This window comes from Siphateles boraxobius, unplaced genomic scaffold, assembly GCF_051911475.1.
Source record: "Siphateles boraxobius isolate OS27281-9 unplaced genomic scaffold, OSU_SipBor_1 26, whole genome shotgun sequence".
NCBI classification, from domain to species: Eukaryota; Metazoa; Chordata; class Actinopteri; order Cypriniformes; family Leuciscidae; genus Siphateles; species Siphateles boraxobius.
This window is the reverse complement of record NW_027508876.1, coordinates 11013160-11037383: the sequence shown is the minus strand read 5'-3', so window position 1 is coordinate 11037383 and position 24224 is coordinate 11013160. Positions and strand designations below refer to the sequence as shown.

The following is a 24224-nucleotide window of genomic DNA, read 5'->3' as shown; positions in this document are numbered from 1 at the left end:
ATACCATAGTACTGAGACTGCTCTCAGTAGAGTTACAAATGATTTGCTTTTATCATCCGGTCGTGGTTGTATCTCTCTATTAGTGTTAACCGTCTGAGGTCTGCGGTATCACCGGCCATACCAGCTCACTTTTTTTCTTATCAGTACAAAAGAGACTCAAAATACTCTGTTGATTTTGATCTTACATATAAGTGTTATATATCATTCAAAACTGTTAAATGTCTTCTTTTATTTGTGTACACTCATTATAAAAACAAAATGTTGTGTTTTTAGTAAAATAAAGAAAATAAACATGATGCGTGTTCTGCCGTTTCTCTCAATGTGAAGTTCATTCTGAAACGTGACAGAACATGATCTGTTACTCAGCTTATGTTTGTCAGACAGACTGAAATGTATGTCTTTACAAAGCTTGGAATCTCTCTTTTTAAATGATGTAAATTATATCAAAAGCAAATATTCTCTGTTTAAGTAATCAGTATGAAAGCAACGACATTTACGGTTCTCAAACGCGTCCTAATTAACTCTAATGTGACCAAACCCACGCGCGCAAGAGCGATTGACATGCAAATGATCCACATGTAGGAGCAGACCTGAAAACGCCCTCGTCACCTCAAAACAAAGAATCAGCGACTTCAGTAGCCTACTCCTCTGCAAGTTTGGAAGACTGTGTTTGTGCTGTGTTGTGCTGAGCACCTTGGATTTACATCAGGTAGAGGAACGCGATTTGAAGATGAGAAAGATTTTTAAGGTAAGACATCCACTCATAATGTTATTGTTATATACACTTTACATTGCGCAACTAGTCAAACTGGTGCCAGACTAAAATGGATGTTATGAAATGAGATTGGAGTAAAAACATGAAGCCTAATTCCAAATTTATATACATGTACACCACAGGAGGATAATAAAACACAGCATGATATACAAGTATCTTGTATAAGCGTTTACTCTAATATTGTCACGGGAACACACAGGAAAACAGGTAGATCCAAAAGCAGTATATTTATTGTTAGGGCAATCCAATTCGTAGTCATCCATGCAGGGTTCAAAATCCATATTAGCAGTCCAATAAACAAAAAAACAAAACAAGAACAGGCGAGAAACAAACGACTCCGTGACAAACACTAACCAGACAGGGTATATATACACAGAAACTAACAATGTGATATAGAAAAGCTGAGTACAATGATGACGGGAAACAGCTGAGTGCCATGAACAGTGATTGGTACAGAAAAGGATTGTGGGGAATGCAGTTCCAGAGTGATGGTGACAGTATGGGGAAGAGACCTCTAGTGGACACCCGAGGAACACAAACCAGACACTGTGACATAACCCCCCCTCTACGGAGCGGCTACCAGACGCTCCAAGACCCACAAAAAACAAACAAAACAAGAGTCCAGGAGGGAGGTGGAACAGTGGAAGATCAGGGGGAGGGATGGGGGGCCAGGTCAATGGAAGGGAACAGAAACAGGGGGTGATGGTTTAGCCGTCGGCCAGGGCGAAACAGAAAGTCCATCTGGCGGCCAGGGCGAAGCAGACGACCCATCGGGCGGCCAGGGCGAAGCAGACAACCCATCGGGCGGCCAGGGCGAAGCAGACAACCCATCGGGCAGCCAGGGCGAAGCAGACAACCCATCGGGCGGCCAGGGCAAAGCAGACGACCCATCGGGCGGCCAGGGTGAAGCAGACGACACATCGGGCGGCCAGGCCGAAGCAGACGACCCATCAGGCGGCCAGGGCGAAGCAGACGACCCATCGGGCGGCCAGAGCGGTGAAGACCCCTCGGGCGGCCAGGGCGGTGAAGACCCCTCGGGCGGCCAGGGCGGTGAAGACCCCTCAGGCGGCCAGGGCGGTGAAGACCCCTCGGGCGGCCAAGGCGGTGAAGACCCCTCGGGCCCCCAGGGCGGTGAAGACCCCTCGGGCGGCCAGGGCGGTGATGACCTCTTGGGCGGCCAGGGCGGTGGCTCAGGAACAGACACTGGCTCAGGCTCAGGAAACACCAACAGACACCGGCTCAGGAACAGACACCGGCTCAGGAACAGCAACAGACACCGGCTCAGGAACAGGAACGGACACCGGCTCAGGCACAGGAACGGACACAGGCTCGGCAGCGGCCATCTTGTCCAGAGACACTGGCTCAGCGGCGGCCATCTTGGCCGGAGACACAGGCTCGGCAGACGTGACCTGAACAGTCTCTGGATCGACAGACGTGACCTGAACAGTCTCTGGATCGGCAGACGTGACCTGAACAGTCTCTGGATCGGCAGACGTGACCTGAACAGTCTCTGGATCGGCAGACGTAACCTGAACTGTCTCTGGATCGGCAGACGTGCTGTGTCTACTCCATGCATGCAGTACTGCCACTGCATAAAAGAGGAAGACCGCCCTCCTTGCCGTGGCAGGATTGATGGTAGGCAGTTCCGAGACGAGATTACAGCGGGCTTCACGGGAACGACCTCCGGGATGACAGCGGGCTGCACGGGAACGACCTTCGGGAACGAAAGTGGGCTGCACTGGGACGATCTCTGGGAAGACAGTGGGCTGCACGGGAACGACAGCAGGTTGCACGAGAACGATCTCCGGGTCATTAGGCGGTTTGTGTTTGTGTTTGTAGCTCCGTCGAATTGATTCATTAATCCTTGATTTTCTTCTTTTCAACTCATTTATAAACAAGCACTTTCTATTTTTATATCATGGGAACTTATCCTCGCTACTATTCCTTATAAAAAAACAATCGGATTACTTTGATATCGCTACTTAGATCCAACTTTGCGAATCTTGGCTACTAGCCTTTAGTCCGCTAGCATTTCACGCGTGGCCTCGCGCCTACCGACCATCTTATTTTACACCCGTTTCACTGAAAGGATACAGGTTATATCCAGCATTTCAGTCCTAAATTAGTAGTGATATTGGTAGTATCACTACTAATTTACTGTTCATCTGTTATAATGGCGAACATATCGGATGTGTGTCTAACGTTACCTCTGAGTGCAGGTGAGGACACATTCGAGCTGATTTCGGTACGATTGGAGCTGGAATCGGTGGAGAAACAGATCCGTGGTCTGCTGGAAAAACAAGCCGAGCTGCGGGATCGGCGATCAGCGCTTGAAACGTCACGCGCCGATGCTCATAAGTCAGTGGTTAGTAACTTTTTGACTCCGACTTCGTCTACTCCGTGCGTTTCTCTGCCCAGGAGGACGCGATTATCTCTGGCATCATTCACTCCGGTACCGACACAACACCATGGACCCTGGGTGATCCCACAGCGAAAGACACGAGCCAGGACCAGAGCAAGAACCTCACCGCCCCTCCCGGTCTTCGAGATCTCCACCCGAAACCGCTTCTTCCCCCTTCGCGAGTCGGAGCACGACGACGCCGTGATCATCGGCAGTTCCATGGTCCGTCATGTCCGCGCTACCTCAGGTAAGGGTACGGTGCGCACTCACTGCTTTCCTGGTGCTCGTGTTCTTGATGTCGCCGCACAGGTTCCCGAGATCCTGAACCGTGACGAGCGCGTCGGAGCTGTGGTGCTGCACACGGGAGTGAATGACATCAGGCTGCGGCAGACGGAGGTTCTGAAGAAGGACTACAAGAGCCTGATCGAGACGGTACGCAGCACAGCGCCTGAGGCAACGATCATCGTGTCTGGACCGCTTCCCACGTACCGACAAGGACAGGAAAGGTTCAGTAGATTATTTGCACTAAATGAATGGTTAATGTCATGGTGTAATGAACAGAAACTGCTCTTTGTAAATAATTGGAATCTGTTCTGGGAGCGACCTAGGCTCTACCGTGCTGATGGCCTTCACCCCAGCAGAATCGGAGCGGCTGTTCTGTCGGACAACATCTCCAAGACGTTGCACACCATATGACTAGAAAATCAAAGTCCAAATCACAGTCTTTGCTGTGCCAAATTAATTGATATAAGTAGTGTAGAACATTATATAGAAACTGTGTCTATTCCTCGTTTAGTGAGGCCATATAATAAATCTACTGTAGGATCTAGGAAAAATCTTATTGTAATTAAACCTGAAAATCTAAATATCAGTGAACAAAAACAATTTCTAAAACTAGGTCTTCTAAACATTAGATCGCTCACACCTAAGGCGGTTATTGTAAATGAAATGGTCACAGATAATAGCTTCGATGTACTTTGCCTTACTGAAACCTGGCTTAAACCAAATGAGTATTTCGGTCTAAATGAGTCTAGTCCACCAGGATACTGTTATAAGCATGAGCCCCGTCTGATCGGTCGTGGCGGCGGTGTTGCAACAATCTATAGAGATATTCTTAATGTTACTCAGGAAACAGGTCACAGGTTTAATTCGTTTGAAGTACTTGTACTAAATATTACGCTCTTAGATGTAAGAAAGAAATCCCTATTATCTCTAGCCTTGGCTACTGTATATAGACCTCCAGGGCCCTATGCTGATTTCCTAAAAGAGTTTGCAGAGTTTCTCTCAGATCTATTGGTCAATACCGATAAAGCAATGATTGTTGGAGATTTTAACATACACGTAGATAACACAAATGATGCGTTAGGGACTGCGTTTACAGATTTATTAAACTCTTTTGGGGTCAAGCAAAACGTCAGTGGTCCCACTCATCGTCTAAATCATACACTAGACTTAATTATATCATATGGAACCAATCCAACTGATATAGATATTATACCGCAAAGTGACGATCTCACTGATCATCACATGGTAACTTGTATAATATGTACTGCTGAAATTTGTCATGTTGCGCCACGTTATAGACCAGGCAGAACAATCGTTCCAACCACTATAGATAGATTCTCAAATAGCTTACCTGATCTATCTCAGCTGCTCAGTGAACCCAAACAAACAGATGAACAGTTTGAGCACCATTTTCTCTAGTACATTAGATATTGTTGCACCAATTAGATCAAAAAAGTTTAGAGAGAAAACTAAAGCACCTTGGTACAACAGTGCTACGCATGTTATCAAGAGAGAAACTCGTAAATTTGAGCGTAAATGGAAACAAACTAATTTAGAGGTCTTTAGAATCGCGTGGAAAGACAGTATGTCACGTTATAAAAAGGCTCTAAAAGCAGCCAGGGCTGAGCATCTCCACAAACTAATAGAAAATAACCAAAATAATCCAAGGTTTTTATTTAACACCGTGGCTAGACTAACAAATATACAGACATCACCAGAGCAAAATATTCCGTTACAGTATAGTAGTAATGATTTTATGAACTACTTTAATGAGAAAATAGAAAGCATCCGTAACACAATTGTAAATGTACACTCTTTTATGGTGTCTTATGATTCAGCCTCAATTATCGCCCCTCTGGAACAACTACACCGCTTTACAACTATAGGACAGGAAGAGCTAAATAAACTTATCATTGCATCGAAACCAACAACATGTTTATTAGATCCAATACCCAATAAACTACTGAAAGAAGTGTTACCTGTGGTGGAAGAGCCTCTTCTCAATATTATTAACTCGTCTTTATTTTAGGTCATGTTCCAAAAATATTCAAGCTGGCAGTAATAAAACCTCTCATTAAGAAACCGCAATTAGACCCAAATAACTTAGCAAATTACAGACCCATTTCAAATCTTCCATTTATGTCTAAAATACTAGAAAAAATTGTGTCCGCTCAATTGTGCTCTTTCTTGCAAGAAAATGAGATATATGAAAAATTCCAGTCAGGATTCAGACCGCATCATAGCACAGAAACTGCGCTAGTTAAAATTACAAATGATTTACTTTTAGCTTCTGACCAAGGCTGTATCTCAATACTAGTTCTACTCGATCTTAGCGCTGCGTTCGACACTATCGATCATAAAATACTCCTGGATCGACTACAAAACTACACTGGTGTTCAGGGACAGGCATTAAGCTGGTTTAGATCGTACTTATCAGACCGTTATCATTTTGTCTGTTTAAATGGGGAAAAATCAAAGATAACGTCAGTAGACTATGGAGTGCCGCAAGGATCGGTGTTAGGCCCTCTGCTATTCTCAATATATATGCTCCCACTTGGTAATATTATAAGAAAACATGGAATTAATTTCCACTGTTATGCTGATGACACTCAATTATATATTTCATCACGGCCAGATGAAAACACTAACTTATCAAATTTGACAGAGTGTCTCAAAGATATAAAATGCTGGATGACGCGTAATTTCCTGCTACTAAATTCAGATAAAACGGAGGTATTACTTATTGGTCCAAAAAACTACCCACAAACTCACTTACAATACAACTTTAATATAGAAGGATGTCCTGTTACTTTATCCACTACAGTGAAAGACCTGGGTGTTATACTAGACCGCAACTTGTCTTTCGAAAATCATATTTCATATGTTACAAGAACAGCCTTTTTCCACCTTAGAAACATTACAAAGCTACGTAACATGCTATCTGTTTCTGATGCAGAAAAGTTAGTTCATGCATTCATGACCTCGAGACTAGATTATTGTAATGCTATATTAGCTGGCTGTCCTGCATCCTCAATAAACAAGCTACAGTTAGTGCAAAATGCAGCTGCTAGAGTTCTTACTAGGTCAAGAAAATATGATCATATAACACCAATTTTATCATCTCTACACTGGTTACCTATCAAATTCCGTATCAATTACAAAGTACTATTACTGACCTATAAAGCCCTAAATGGTTTAGCTCCTGTGTATTTAATGGACCTTCTATCGCCCTACAATCCATCGTGTTCTTTAAGATCACTAAATTCGAGGCTTCTGGTCATTCCTAGGATATCTAAGTCCACTAAAGGAGGAAGGGTGTTCTCACATTTAGCTCCAAAACTCTGGAATAGCCTTCCTGATATTGTTCGAGGCTCTGACTCTGACTGGTTTGTATTTGGAGCTCCGTCGAATTGATTCATTAATCCCTGATTTTCTTCTTTACCACTCATTTATAAACAAGCACTTTCTATTTTTATATCATGCGAACTTATCCTCGACACTATTCCTTATAAAAAAACAATCGGATTGCTTTGATATCGCTACTTAGATCCAACTTTCCGAATCTCGGCTACTAGCCTTTAGCCCGCTAGCATTTCACGCGTGGCCTCGCGCCTATCGACCCTCTCATTTTACACCCGTTTCACTGAAAGGATACGGGTTATATCCATCATTTCAGTCCTAAATTAGTAGTGATATTGGTAGTATCACTACTAATTTACTGTTCATCTGTTATAATGGCGAACATATCAGATGTGTGTCTAACGTTACCTCTGAGTGCAGGTGAGGACACATTCGAGCTGTTTTCGGTACGATTGGAGCCGGAGTCGGTGGAGAAGCAGATCCGTGTTCTGCTGGTGAAGCAAGCCGAGCTGCGAGATCGGCGATCAGCGCTTGAAACATCACGCGCCGATGCTCACAAGTCAGTGGTTAGTAACTTTTTGACTCCGACTTCGTCTACTCCGTGCGTTTCTCTGCCCAGGAGGACGCGATCATCTCTGCCTTCATTCACTCCGGCACCGAGGCAACACCATGGACCCTGGGTGATCCCACAGCGGAAGACACGAGCCAGGACCAGACCAAGGACTTCCCCGCCCCTCCCGGTCTTCGAGATCTCCACCCGGAACCGCTTCTCCCCTCTTCGCGAGCCGGAACGTGACGCCGCCGTGATCATCGGCACTTCCATGGTCCGTCATGTCCGTGCTACCTCAGGTAAGCGTAAGGTGCGCACTCACTGCTTTCCTGGTGCTCGTGTTCTTGATGTCGCTGCACAGATTCCCGAGATCCTGAACGGTGATGAGCACGTCGGAGCTGTGGTGCTACATGCGGGGACGAACGACATCAGGCTGCGGCAGACGGAGGTTCTGAAGAAGGACTACAGAAGCCTGATCGAGACGGTTCGCAGCACATCGCCTGAAGCAACAATCATCGTGTCTGGACCGCTTCCCACGTACCGACTAGGACAAGAAAGGTTCAGTAGATTATTTGCTCTAAATGAATGGTTAATGTCATGGTGTAATGAACAGAAACTGCTCTTTGTAAATAATTGGAATCTGTTCTGGGAGCGACCTAGGCTCTACCGCGCTGATGGCCTGCACCCCAGCAGAATCGGAGCGGCTGTTCTGTCGGACAACATCTCCAAGACGTTACACACCATATGACTAGTAAGTCAAAGTCCAAATCACAGTCTTTGCTGTCCCAACTTAATTGATATAAGTAGTGTAGAACATTATATAGAAACTGTGTCTATTCCTCGTTTAGTGAGGCCAAACAATAAATCTAGTGTAGGATCTAGCAAAAATCTTATTGTAATTAAACCAGAAAATCTAAATATCAGTGAACAAAAACAATTTCTAAAGCTAGGTCTTCTAAACATTAGATCGCTCACACCTAAGGCGGTTATTGTAAATGAAATGGTCACAGATAATAGTTTCGATGTACTTTGCCTTACTGAAACCTGGCTTAAACCAAATGATTATTTCGGTCTAAATGAGTCTACTCCACCAGGATACTGTTATAAGCATGAGCCCCGTCTGATCGGTCGTGGCGGCGGTGTTGCAACAATCTATAGAGATATTCTTAATGTTAGCAGAAATCTGCCTTTCTGCTGTTATCTCGGGACGCTAGTCCCGAAGTAAATAGCGTTCGTCAGCTCCAGTTTGTATCCAGCCTCTCACGGAGACTTTAGATGCCCCAACGCCTGTGAAGAGACGACTCGACGCCTGTGAAGAGACGACTCAAAGCCGGCGATATGTTATGCCATAAATTAATACATGATTAACTAACTGTATTTTTCTATGTACATTTCCGAAATGCACTTTCTGTAAAGCTGCTTTGAGACAATGTGTATTGTGAAAAGCGCTATACAAATAAATTTGAATTGAATTGAATTGAATTGACTCGCTGTCCCAGTTTAAAACTAGATTAAAGACGCATCTCTTTAGCCAAGTATTTACATAATGCTTACCTTTTATACCACTGCTGAATCAGATCAAATGCATTTAATATTATAAAACTTGAAGAGTCTGTAGGTTATTTGTATAGGTTGCATAGTATTTACAGTCATTACGTTCCTGTGTATATTGCGTGAATGACGGGTGGTTGGGTAGATATTGTGTTTTGCGGTAGGTGGTATGCCATACGGAACCGTTGCCACTGAACCTGCTTTAACGACGACAGTGGGGCTCGACAGCCTTAGTCAAACGGGTCGGCGCGTATGGTTGGGCTGCGGAGAGATTGTGAGATTGTGGTTGGGTCTCAGCAGCAGAAGGGATGTAGAGGTCAGTAAGCAGGGCTGAGTTGAGTGGGGGACGGAGGGGGGTGACTCTGGGACGCAAGAATCACTGTCTTCATGTTTTTTATCATTTACGCCCGTGTTATGGAAATCATTATGAACAGCAGCTACGCTAATTATTTTCCCTTTTTGCTTTTCTGCTGTTATCTCGGGACGCGAGTCCCGAGAAAAACGGCGTTCGTCAGCTCCAGTTTGTATCCAGCCTTTCACGGAGACTTCAGATACCCCAATCACAAAGCCTGTGAAGAGACGACTCAACACCGGCGATATGGACCCTCTATGGTGGACGGCACTGATCCTCAACAACTCGTCTCAACACCGGAGTGATTACATGGACTTCTAAAAGATGGAAATGGATAAATTTCTAAATGTTCCGATCCAATCTGCCTTGTAATGCTGCCCGAATCATAAATCATGCACTGTTCCTTCGTTGGCCAGAGGAGAACTGGCCCTCCGACTGAGTCTGGTTTTTCCCAAGGTTTTTTTTCTCCATTCTGTCACCTGATGGAGTTTTGGTTCCTTGCCACTGTTGCCTTGGCTTTTGGCTTGCTTAGTTGGGGACATTTAATATTCAATAATATTATTGATCTGTCTTACTTAAGGTGGACGTTGACTCAATTTTCTTTTAGAAACAAACTCTGTTATATTATTTTCATGTTATCACTGTGAAGCTGCTTTGATACAATCTGTATTGTAAAAAGCGCTATATAAATAAAGGTGACTTGACTTGACTTGACTCATTAGGGAGACGGGAAGTCTTCCTCCTCCGCCGTTTCTTATGGCGAGGAGCAGGCTCCGTGCTGGACAGGACCAGCAGCGAAGGGAGCTCTGGGCTGAGCATCACTGGCCCATGGTCGGAGAAAGACCGAAGTGGAGAGTGGGTCCGGGGCTCACCTCTAGCACCTCCTCCCCTGCGGCCTCGACGAGTCCCCAAAAACCTGGCCAGACGAGTTCCCCCAAAAGACTCTCTGTCATCGGTGGAAGGGTGCTCAGGGGAATTGACCGTCATGGCCTCCTCAGTCTGGCAGGCCCATAATGCAAAGCATTGAAAATGTTCATTCGGGTAGGGACCTCTTCTATTGGCGAATTCCCCCTCTGTTGCCTCCTCTCTGTCTTCGTGGTTGGGAAAGAGACACGAAAAATCCATACCGCTGGATCTATGTTCTGACGGAGTCGTTCTGTCACAGGAACACACAGGAAAACAGGTAGATCCAAAAGCAGTATATTTATTGTTAGGGCAATCCAATTCGTAGTCATCCATGCAGGGTTCAAAATCCATATTAGCAGTCCAATAAACAAAGAAACAAAACAAGAACAGGCGAGAAACAACTTTGGAAGTGTAAGTGACATCAAACAACGACTCCGTGACAAACACTAACCAGACAGGGTATATATACACAGAAACTAACAATGTGATATGGAACAGCTGAGTACAATGATGACGGGAAACAGCTGAGTGCCATGAACAGTGATTGGTACAGACAAGGATTCTGGGGGATGCAGTTCCAGAGTGAATGGTGACAGTATGGGGAAGAGACCTCTAGTTGACACCCGGGGAACACAAACCAGACACTGTATATGCCTACAAGGCACAACCAACCTGGTGTATATATATATATATATATATATATATATATATATATATATATATGTGTGTGTGTGTGTGTGTGTGTGTATTTTGTATTTTAAATCGCAATTTTAACCAGAAAAAATCTAAAATGTATTCCCAAAATTGTGCAGCCTATAGTGTTTATCCTGATATCAGCATGTTCACAGTTGTTTCTTTTTTCTTTTTTTTTTTCTTCTTTTTTTACAGGGACCAGATGCCACTGACGAGTCCTGCTAACTTCAACATTCACACAAGTCTCTGTACATGAACATGGTAAAGTGAAAAATCAAACACCTTGGAGATGACAGGTATGTAGCCTACTATGTTTTAGGAATGGCACAAAGGTGTGTGATTGTCCAATTCTCTGTCTTTAGATCAGTGTGCTTACTAATGTGCTTTTTTGTCATTTGTTGTGTATCTTTGGATTATGTTGTGTTGTAAATAAATCCAAACAATCTAAAAGCCATTCTTTTTTAAATCTCCTCATTCTTTGTGCAAGGCTCCTCATAATGATAGGGCCTGATAGCACCTAATAGGGACATTAGGGGAGGGTCTTTGTATTTCTCAGGTGTGAAAAACTATATATGAATGGGTGGTTTACGCCTCCTCGCATAAAGCTTTCTTACATCAAACATGTCTTACATATTTTAAATCAATATGTTGACTTATCTGAATGAGTAGTCAGGATGATTTTCACATAGTTTTGAAGCAAATATTCTAGGCCATGTGATACAATTTTCAAAAGTCTTGAGAAGAAATAATTAGTGTGGGTTTTATGACCTTAGTTTTTTTCACAAACCACGCATAAACGTAATTATCTCAAAACTAAAAACTTTTACATACATGCTGCTGACATATTACTGTAGAAGATTTTGTGCTGAATACAGTGTAATCAGACTTTAGCCATGAAAATGTCACAAGTAACAGAAATAAGCACAAAAGTCAGAGCATGTCAGAACACCTCCAGGACCCAGAAAACACTTCAGACCCCAGAGGGTTAATTGATCTTAGTGCTGCATTTGATATCTTTGACCACAACATCCTTGTAAATAGACTCGGAATTATGTTGACATTAGTGGAATTGCATTAGCATGGTTTAAATCATACTTATCTGACCGTTATCAGTTTGTAGTAAATGAAGAAATGTCTAATCGATCACAAGTTCAGTATGGAGTACCACAAGGCTCAGTACTAGAACCGTTGCTGTTCACTCTGTACATGCTACCCTTGGGAGATCATTAGGATGCATGGGATTAGTTTCAGCTCTATATCTCTTCGTGCCCCGACGAAACTTGCCAATTCAAGATATTAACAGAATGCATAGCTGATATATAAAAATTTGGATGACTAGTAATTTCCTACTACTTAATTCTAAAAAAACTGAGTTTTTAATGATTGGACCAAAAACCTCTGCACATACTAACCTAGAATACTGTCTAACAATTGATGGCTGCTATGTGAAGTCTTCGTCGTCGGTTAGGAACCTGGGTGTGCTCTTTGATACCAATCTTTCATTTGAAAGCCATGTTTCTAGCATCTGTAAAACCACATTCTTCCATCTTAAAAATACATCTAAATTACGACATATGCTTTCAATGAAAAATGCTGAACAGTTAGTTCATGCGTTCATGACCTCAAGGCTAGATTATTGTAATGCTCTTATGGGTGGTTGCCTGCACACATAATGAACAAATTACAGCTGGTCCAAAACGCAGCAGCTAGAGTTCTTACTAGAACCAGGAATTAAGACCATATTAGCCCGGTTCTGTTAACATTGCATTGGCTCCCTATTGTACATTGTATAAATTTTAAAATATTGCTGATTACTTACGAAGCATTAAATGGTTTAGCTCCCCAGTACTTGAGCAAACTCTTAACGCATAATAGTCCTTCACATCTATTGCGATCTCAAAATTACGGCCAGTTGATAATACCTAGAATATCAAAATCGTCTGCTGGCGGTAGATCCTTTTTCTATTTAGCATCTAAACTCTGGAACAGTCTCCCAAACATTGTCCGGGAAGCAGACACAATCTGTCAGTTTACGTCTAGCCATCGGCACTGATCCTCAACAAACCCGTCTCCATACCGGCGTGGCTCCGATCTTCAACCAGATGGAACTGCATAATATTCTGATTGTTCCAAACCAATCTGACTTCTGTCCTGTAATGCTGCCTGAATCATAATCATACACTGTTTGTTCGTTGGCCAGAGGAGAACTGGCCCTGCTTTGAAACAATCTGTATTGTAAAAAGCGCTATATAAATAAATGTGACTTGACTTGACTATTATTTGCATACTTTTATAGAATTTTTTTAATATTTTGAATTAGCTTTTATTAGTATATTTTCAATTAATTAAAATAATTGTTTTAATTTTTAGCTGACAATAATGGAATCGCAGAATGCACTGAAAAGAGCTCAGTAGACATCTTACAAGATGGCAGACTTAATATTCAACAATATTATTGATCTGCCTGCATTGACAACATTATATGAGAACTGAACTGAGCTGGACAATGACATCACTGTTTTCTCCAGAGCGGCTATCTATATATAAATGAACTAAATTAATAACTTTTTTACAACAAAAATGAACCATCATTGAACTTACTTAAGCTGAATTATGATGTTATATTCTTCTAGATCTGCTGTACAGCAGAAACAAACTTTGCCAACTGTTGCATTATTTTCCTATTACTGTAAAGCTGCTTTAAAACAATATAAGGTCCCACTTTATATTAAGTGGCGTTAAGTACTGTGCATTACATTGAAACTAATAATTTGATACAATGGAATTATTGTGTACATACATGTTTTTACATTGTACTTATATTTTAAAAATAGCTGCATGTAATCACAGCTGTAGTTAATGTATGTAATTACATTTTATTTACACTGTTGACCCTTCCCTTACACCTAAACCCACCCTTAAAACTACCCTCACACCTTACCCGTATCACACCTCAATAGCAGCAAAAGTGGTTTACAATACAACATGAACACAATATATATTTTTCAATGTAAGTACATAATACTTAAAGCCACTTAATATAAAGTGGGACCCAATATAACTATAGAAATAAAGCTGACTTGACTTGACAAAGTTAAGACTCAGAGACATGTTAAATAGACATCGCCAACAGTACAAAAATTATTAATAATAATTGTTTGATCATTTGAAAATAGCCTATTTAAAATTATTTTAATTATGATGGGAATATGAAAAAACAAGATATTAAATTTTTTTAGAAGAAGAAAACCCTAGAAAGAAAATTATACATTATGTAAATACTCCAACCATAGTCAATTATACCGGGAACTGCTCCGTGTTGATTGAGCTGATTCTAAGTCTTCTAAAGTTTTGTTTGAGAAACAAAGCAAAATTTAAGCTGCTATTTGCTGAAAATCATGCCCTTATTTTAGCTCTTAAATATAACATTTGCGCTTAATTCAACTGATCACATCACTATTGGCTGCAAGAACTCAAACCTGGCACAGCATATATTGAGGCACTATCTTTGAATTAGCATTATAGCAAATTCTGACAACATTTTCACTAAAGGAGGCTCATAGATGGCAACAACAGGAAATGAGTGTCATCAGAGCAACTTCACTGAGTGTCTTATTTTTCCTCATCAGCCAATGCAAACAAACACACAAACACAGTCTCATAATCAGACACACACTTAAGAACTGCAAGCCGAAAGAAATCAAATCAAAACTTGACTGATGTCTCACATTACTGTTACCTGAGTCTCTCCTCTTCCTTCTTACGGAGTTGCATGTCCCTCTGTACCACTCTGAGCACATGCTCTGCTTCATCATTGTTCAGACCGGACAGGTCCAGTTTACGTCCCATCACTGCTTCAGAGTCAAGGGTCAAGACGCTGGAACCACAAATGGTTGTCCTTAAATACTTTCAAGCTAAAGCCTGGTGGTCACTGAGGAATAAAAGAGAAATTAAAGTCATTCTGTATTCTATAAGGTCAAAGTTTTCTGTACAGTAGATTAGTGGCATCAAATCTTTAAAAGAATTTGTTTTCACAGTTGCATCTGTGGAATAATCAGTGTTTGTTACTTTTGGGTGGACAGAAATCCTGATTACAAAGTCTTTGTTTGTGATTTCAACTGTTTCATATGATCTCTTTTAAACCGTATATTAAAAAAACACCACAAACAAAGCAAAATACGTTTTGCTTGTATTGCGTCGCGGAACTGCACAAACCTACTATATATTTGTAAGACTGGAAAAACTCGAAGAACTGGAAGAGAGGGCTATTCTCTAAAAGAACAAAGGAAATTACCATTTGAACACACTCTTGTGCACCATTCGAAACGCAAGTCTCACCCCAGAATCATTCTAATCTACATCTTTTACCTTGGCCCCCCATTCTCACCCCACTTATTTTCCCTCATTCTGATATCATCTGAAATACATCCAAAATATATAGGTTTTAATGTGAACAATTATCATACAGTTTTATACATGTTTGGTATCATTTGAAATGTCTCAGTGCGACTGGTACAAATGTCTCATACCCAAAGAAGTAAACCAAAAGGTAATAAAGTTCTTAAGAGTTTAGAAATATCTTGCACACAAAAGGGTGTGACTTTCAGGCAAATGGTCAGAAGGTGTTAACTCAATGCAAATTTCCACTGATAGCAAATGGTTCAATGTAAATCCACTGTGAACTCATGTTTACATTTGAAATGAGGTCTGTCTATATAAAGAACTGCAATGAGAGCTCAGGGCCTTTTCTGTATCTCAGATCAGCCCGTGAGGCTGAGAATTGCCAAACTCTCAGCCTCATGTATTTCTTAAATGTCGGGTTAACATTTCTCTTCTTTATTCAAGAGCATTTGAAGTTTTGTATTGATTATCTTTGAACTGATTATGAAATTGGCATGATACATTTACCCGACATAATAAATTATTATATTTGATTATTCTAGTTGACTTTGACATTATTTTCATTCAAGAGTTGAAAAAGAATAGTAAAAAATTTGCTCACACACTTAATGATGCTCAGATATCATTAAAACCTTTTTCATTTATGGAGTCAGATGAAATAACGAGTGAATACATATGAGAAAATGTATTGAATTTAATCAAAAATACTTTGCCACGAGAAAAGACAGTAACACACAGAGACCTTCCGTGCTGGTTGGATGCCGGACTTTGGGCCAACCGAGCGTGAGTTTACATATCTATATAGCTATATATCTACCCATCTATAAGTGGGCATTTCGCCGTAGGATCTCAGAATAATTCTTCTTCAGCTATGAAGATCTTCTCCTCGCTGGACTCTTAGATTAGACAGAAGAAGGCTTCTCGCCACTGAACGAGCTTCGCAGCAGAGAAAGATGATTTAGCGACGCCCTGCAAGAAAGCTGACAAGCGGGGGTAGCATGGACGTGTAGAAATTAAAGTTGAAGCTCCAATCTCCTCCCAAAAATCCCCCAAAAAGTCTATTGGTGCCTCAGTGACTACTTTGTTTAGAGAAGCTGTCAATCATGACGTCACATTCCCGTTTTTATAGCATAAAATAACTAACTAAGACCAAACTTATTTAAGAAAAACGAACACTTAAACTTAGCATCAGCGTGATAAAAACCTAAAAGGACAGAAAACATCTTTGTAAAAAATGTATTTGAAGTGTAATTTGATTGTTTAGTTTCCATCGCGTCCATTAGACTACATGGATAGGGTGGGGATTATGACCTATACTGGGACCAACCAACGGGGGGCGATCGAGATGCTTTGGCTTCACTTTTGAGGACTTGTGTAGCACGCCTGGTCTTACTCTCCCTGCAGTGAGAGGATTCCCGTGTTGCTTGCCGGGACCACGCCCACCCCAAGCCACGTTCATCAAAGACGGTGATAAACACGATACAAATACACAATCCAGTTGAGAAGCACTCAGAAAATACACTGGACATGAAAATATATGCTTTTCCACAGACAGTGAGGCCTTAAGTGGTCTATGTCATGCTGTTGACTCATCAAAACAAGAAGCCAAAAGATCAAGACAAAAGTGAATCAATGTTCAAAATTATAACATTGAGAAATCTCAAGATTCATAACCTCTGCCCTCCAACAATCTAACCCTGCAACCAACTGCCAAACTTAAGTGGATGACTGATGGATAAGTAGAACCATATTTTGTCCGTAAGAACAATCCACATGTGCATTAAACCTAGGAGGTGTAACGACTGAGACAGACACAATTATAGAGGCAGACGTTATAGTTAACAAATAATATTTAAAACTCACTCTGGGATCTGTGGTCCCATCCCCCAACAAGGGCAAGAAGGGTCTTTGGTTACCATGACTACGATCAGATAATTTGTTTTATTGCTGTTAAAAATGTGATCCTGTGGTCCAGACAGAAAAGACAGAAACAGACTTTAAAACAAACTTTGCTGCATTAATCATAAACGAACGGATCTAGAAATGAACATGCACCACAGAAAATTGATTTGCTGTTTTGTGTAATGTCTTTTAATTCTATTAATTTTTATTCTTGATACTGTGGATTTATTATAGAACCAATGGTCAATGTAACCTCACCTATACCATGTTTGGTCTCTATAAATTGGTACTTTGAAGATCGAAATGACTGTGTACATGATAACATGGTAACATGTTGTCGATAACAACAACAGTATTACAAGAATCTTTCATAGTTTCTTCATCAGCAACCAATCCAGCTGCACATGCAAAAAAAACTTGGGCACAATATGTATTTGGTTCTGATCCTCTGCTTGAAACAATTTTTTTTACGATCTTGACCATGTTAAATGCTCTAAGCGCTGTACATGTGAAGAAAGAATTATTTTTCTGTGGCCATGAAAGATACCCTTTTCTTAGAATAAAAGAATATTCAAAGTAGTTCATTGGACGAACTGATTAATTGATTGTAATGTTAATTTAGCTACCTCAAGTTAATCCAATTAACTGACCCAAATCTTCATAATTATTCATAACAAGTTATGAGTTATTATTAATATTTCCCCTTCGAGCTAACTCGTTACAGAGGCCACCCCAAGCCCCGTTCATCAAAGATGGTCGCTCTTACCACGTGTCTGGCCTCGCTGCTTTCACAGACCACTTTCTCTAAAGAAAGCGGCTCCTCCCCTCGTTCTCCATTGTTCTTTTTCTCTCAAGCATGAGACTAAGAAACAATGGAGTCGCAAGGCTGAGTGAACGAGACTAAGTGAGCTCACGCTGGTCCATATCCCCCGTGTCTCACTCTCCCTGCAGCATGGTGATTCCCCAGTGCTGCTCGCACTGTAAGAGCGAGTACAATGCTGACAGCACTTCAGATGAGCACAGCACTGACTGCTCGGCAGCTGAAAATGACTCTTCTACCCTGTGACTATCAGGTGACACTCATAAAGCATATCTCTATCTAAATAGCATCTAATGAGCCCTCCTGGGAACAGTTCTTGATTTGGCTTAAATGCGGGCCAGACTCACGCCAGAGCAATTCAGCGGCTTGCTGCATCTTTCAGGGTCGGGGCAACTCCACCTGTGCCGGGCAGACTGAACCAAGGGGCAGACATGCTGTCCTGGGGCAATGTGTCCTCAGAAGAATGGACACTCCTTCCCCAGATGGTTCACATGATCTGGAGTATCTTCGGGAGGGCAGAGGTCAACATCTTCACCTCAGAAGACAAGTTTCACTGACATATATTTTTCCTCAAAGGACAAAGATGCGCTGGCCCACAAATGGCCCAGCCTTCCTCAATACGCCATTCCCCCGGTCGCGCTGCTTCCTCGGGTCATCAGATAGATCTGGAAGGACAGACGTGCAGTCCTTCTGGTGGCCCCTCTCTAACAGAACTGGTCATGGCTCCCTGTGGCCAATTCCCCTACGCTCTTGTGGACGGCCAATCTACAGGTAGGAACAACTTAGTTGTTCGTTTTCTGAAGAGGGCCATAAGGCTGAACCCGCCTTGTCCCCTCACTATTCTAAAAAGGGTCCTTAGGGCCCTGAGCTGTGGTGCCTTTCACAAAAGACCCTCCTGCTAGCCATAGCATCGGTCAAGCGAGTGGGTGACTTGCAAGCTCTCTCTGTGAGTCCTTCTCTACTCCGTTCGGAGCACAGGTCATTACTCTCACTGCTCTTCCCCTTTTAGAGAGCGATCAGGAATCACACTTCCTCTGCCCTGTTCAAGCCTTAAGGCGAGACACGGCAGGCAAAAACAGAGATTTTGGGCTATTTGTCTTTAATAACATGTCTTCTTTCAGACTTGTGCTGAAAAAAAGTCCAAAATACACATTAAGGTCTTTATTTTACTATACTTTGTCTGTTTGTGTGTTTGTAGATTTTGCATAAATTCAACAAAAGTTGGCGTTCTAAATCATCCTGCTGCTCCGCGATCGAGATCTGCACCCTGTCATCACACACACCGATAGAAAGCTCTCACTCTCCTTTGCAACGCTATCAGATCCAAATATGGTCATTTCCTGTTTACCAGCAACCAATCGTGAAAGTAAAACGGGCGATTTTACTCGAAATTGTAGGATTACAAATTTTATTTAAATGTTTAATTTAGATTTCCAATACAATAGTATTTTATATTGAGAAAGTTTATAAATGATGAGACCAGGAAATCTCTGCAAACGGTAGAGGTTCCCAGCATCATATCCCTGACTGTCCCATCTCAGTACGAGAAGGCTAGGCCTTTCCTGTTCTCGTGTCTCATGCTGAGCAGGTTCCAAATCTGTATACCTTATTTACATTTGCTTTGTTTCAGAGAAGTCTCCACCTATATGTAATCCCTCCCCCTTGAAATGTATATAAACTACAATGTAAAGTTCCCTTAGTTAGACGATGTTGGAATGACTACAGTAAAGAAAAGCAATAAAGAACTTCTGCTTGGAAAACTTCCACCGTCTCCTGGTCTGAGCTTCTAACTTTTCTACAAAGAAAAAGTTCACAATAAAATAATATAGAATTCGTAGACAATTGGAAAAGTTTTTGGGGCAAACCTGGCCTGTTGAAAAGAGATGGTATTCATCCCTCCTGGATGGTGCTGCTCTTCTCTCTAGTAATTTGGCTCATAGTCTTAGAGATAAAACATGACAATCTGGGGCTCTGGTCAGGAAGCAGACAAACTGGCTAAACCGACCGTCTGCTAGCGGCCTCGCGTCACCAATGTCAGATAAATCCCATCACATAGAGGCTCTTTCACCTAGATATCATCATATAGAGACTGTGTCTGTTCCCAGAATTTGGAAATACAAAAAACTTCCAAACCTATATAAGGTTAAAAATTTAATTGATGTTCAACAAGTAAAAAACAGATATAATACAGATGAGCAAATGATAAAGCTTGGGTTGCTGAATATTCGATCCCTTACTTCAAAAGCACTTATTGTCAATGATATGATTTCAGATTATAACCTAGATGTGCTGTGTTTGACAGAAACCTGGCTAAAACCAAACGATTACATTACTTTAAATGAGTCCACCCCGCAAGATTACTGTTATAAACATGAACCTCGTCCGAAAGGCAAAGGGGGAGGTGTTGCTGTAATTTATAGTAATATTTTCAAAACCACTAAGAAATCTAGTTTTAATATAATTCTTTTGAAGTGTTGGTGCTTAATGTAAAAATATATAGTGTAAACGATAAATCACGTTTGAGAATTCTGCTGGCTACTGTATACAGGCCACCAGGGCACCATAAAGACTTTATCAAAGAATTTGCTGACTTTCTATCAGAATTAGTATTGGCTGCAGATAAAGTCCTAATTGTTGGTGATTTTAATATACATGTAAATAACGAAAAATATTTTTTGGGATTGCCATTTAAAGACATTCTTAACTCTATTGGAGTTAGACAACACGTGTCAGGACCTACTCATTGTCGTAATCATACTCTAGATCTAATATTATCACATGGAAAAGATGTTGATGCCATTGAAATACTGCAGCAGAGCGACGACATCTCAGATCATTATCTAGTCTCATGTAAATTACATTTAGCCAAGGCTGCAAAGCCGACTCCGTGTTATAAATATGTTAGACCTATCACTTCTGCCACGAAAGATTGCTTTATCAATAATCTTCCTGATCAGTTTCATCATCTCAGCATCCCAGATAGCTTAGAAGAACTCGATATTGCAACAGAAACTTTTAACTCTCTATTTTCCAGCACTTTAGACATAGTTGCTCCGCTGCGCTTAAAGAAGATTAAAGAAAATAGTCCAACGCCGTAGTACAATGAGCACACCCGGGCCCTTAAGAGAGCAGCCAGAAAAATGAAGCGCAACTGGAAGAAAACAAAACTAGAGGTATTTCGGATTGCATGGAAGTAGAGCTCGATTGCTTACAGAGAGGCTTTAAAAGCTGCTAGATCTGCTTATTTTTCAACCCTATTAGAAGAAAATAAACATAATCCTAGGTATTTATTTGAAAAAGTGGCTAAACTAACGAAAAAGAAAGCTTTAAGCCCAGAAGTTTCCAAGAAACACAGCAGTAATGACTTTATGAATTCCTTCACTTATAAGATTGATAAAATCAGGGACAAAATTATAACTATGCAACCGTCTACTACAGTATCGCATCAGGGAGTGCATTGTAGTCTCCCTGAGGAAAAATTTGATTCATTTGTTGCTATAGGAGAAGAAGAATTTAGCAAAATCGTTAACTCATCTGAATCAAAAACTTGTATGTTAGACCCTATACCGACTAAACTATTGAAAGAGATGCTTCCAGAAGTCATAGATCCTCTTCTTAACATCATTAATTCATCTTTGTCTCTAGGATACGTACCAAAACCCTTTAAGCTGGCTAATTAAACCGCTTGTTAAAAAAATGCAACTTGATCCTACAGAATTAGTCAATGACAGGCCGATCTCGAGTTTGCCTTTTCTGTCAAAGATATTAGAAAAGGCAGTATACTCACAACTGTGTTCCTTTCTTAAAGGAAATGCTATCTGCGAGGATTTTCAGTCCGGATTTAGACCGTACCATAGTACTGAGACTGCTCTCATTAAAGTCACAAATGATTTGCTTTTATCATCCGATCGTGGTTGTATCTCTCTATTAGTGTTACTTGATCTTAGTGCTGCATTTGACACCATTGACCACAACATTCTATTAAATAGGCTAGAAAACTATGTTGGCATTAGTGGAATTGCACTAGCATGGTTTAAATCATACTTATCTGACCGTTATCAGTTTGTAGCAGTAAATGAAGAGATGTCTTATTTGGTCAAAAGTTCAGTATGGCGTACCACAAGGCTCTACTAGGACCGCTGCTGTTCACTCTTTACATGCTACCGTTAGGAGATATCATTAGGAAACATGGAATTAGTTTTCACTGTTATGCTGATAATACTCAGCTCTATATTTCCTCAAAACCTAACGAAACTTACCAATTCACAAAATTAACGGAATGCATAGCTGATATAAAAAACTGGATGACTAGTAATTTCCTACTACTAAATTCTGAAAAAACAGAGATTCTAATTATTGGACAAAAAAACGTCCACATGCAATAACCTAGAATACTGCTTAACACTTGATGGCTGCTCTGTCAAGTCTTCGTCGTCAGTTAGGAACCTGGGTGTGCTCTTTGATACCAATCTCTCATTTGAAAGTCACGTGTCTAGTATCTGTAAAAGCACATTTTTCCATCTTAAAAATATATCTAAATTACGTCATTTGCTCTCATTGACAAATGCGGAACAATTAGTTCATGCGTTCATGACCTCAAGGCTAGATTATTGTAATGCTCTACTGGGTGGTTGCCCTGTACGCTTAATAAACAAGCTATAGCTGGTCCAAAACGCAGCCGCTAGAGTTCTTACCAGAACCAGGAAGTATGACCATATTAGCCCGGTTCTGTCAACACTGCATTGGCTCCCTATTAAACATCGTATACATTTTAAATATTGCTGATTACTTACAAAGCACTAAATGGTTTGGCTCCGCAGTACTTGAGCGAGCTCTTAACCCATTATAGTTCTTCACATCTATTGCGATCTCATAGTTCTGGCCAGTTGATAATACCTAGAATATCAAAATCAACTGCTGGCGGTAGATCCTTTTCCTACTTGGCACCAAAACTTTGGAACAATCTTCCTAACATTGTCCGGGAAGCAGACACAGTCTGTCAGTTCAAATCTAGACTAAAAACACATCTCTTTGGCTTAGCATACACATAACACATTATAGATTGCTATAATTCAATGTTAGGCTGCATAGTTTAGATCAGCCGGAACCGGGAACACTTCCCATAAATCCTGATGTACTTTGTACATCTTAAGAAGGATGGAGTCTACGCTAATATTAGTCTCTCTGTTTATCCCGAGGTTTACCGCAAACGGCCGGATCCAGGCCATATCTAGATCTGAGGAAGGACCATCACATGGACACGACGACAACGCATCCCTGAAGTGCCAGCCTCATCAACACTGTGAAGGCCTCATGGACACCTCAACAAACTCATCTCCATACCGGCGTGATGACTCCGACCCTTAACCAGATGAACTGGATAAATATTGTGAAAGTTCTGATCCAATCTGACTTCTGACCTATTATGCCGCCTAAATAATATGCCACTGTATCATAATCATACAGTGTTCGTTTGTTGGCCAAAGGAGGACTGGCCCCCCGACTGAGCCTGGGTTCTCCCAAGGTTTTTTTCTCCATTCTGTCACCTGATGGAGTTTTGGTTCCTTGCCACTGTCGCCATTTTTTTTTCGCCTTCATTCGCCATTGGCTTTTGGCTTGCTTAGTTGGGGACATTTAACATTTGACATTTAATTTTGAATTTAACAATACTATTACAACTTTACTTTCCTGTTATCTCTGTAAAGCTGCTTTGAAACAATTTGTATTGTAAAAGCGCTATATAAATAAAGGTGACTTGACAACAAAATGCACAATCTCATCGGCTGATGCCAATTTCTGACAACGTGATTCGTTCAGGATCGTCACGTGACACGCTCTGACATTATATACATGCATCACATATATACAATACTTTACACTATACAAAACAATTACATTACACAACACATTTCAGTTTTTGTATAATATAATTACTATATAATACTAAACAAATCTGTTATTGTGGGATCCTAAAGTGGTTGTGAGTCCCTCAGGCAGATCATATTCACCTGTGTGATGGACTGTTGATGTGTTGTTTTGATGTGTTGAAGTGTTGTTTTGGATGTTATGATCAGTGATGGATGAAGCAATGATGAGTTTTGGATGTTAAACAGTCTGATACATTGATTTTACATGGACCTAAAGCATATTTTGTCTGTAATTCATGGCTTTCAATAGAAATTAGTGGAATTTTGCCATAAAAATCTTTAAAGGCCGTTTTCTCAAAAT

At 41.1% G+C, this 24224-nt stretch overlaps 1 protein-coding gene across 2 annotated transcripts in view; it reads right to left on the bottom strand.

Moving 5' to 3' along the window:
- myripb (myosin VIIA and Rab interacting protein b) overlaps positions 1-24224 on the bottom strand; it is a 526191-nt gene that overhangs the window by 457001 nt on the left and 44966 nt on the right. For both annotated transcript variants that reach the window (XM_077244339.1, XM_077244338.1), the window contains exon 2: positions 14613-14804. In XM_077244339.1, coding sequence (XP_077100454.1) covers positions 14613-14722 — 110 coding nt within the window. In that variant the 5' untranslated portion in view covers positions 14723-14804. The remainder of the gene's footprint in view (positions 1-14612; positions 14805-24224) is intronic.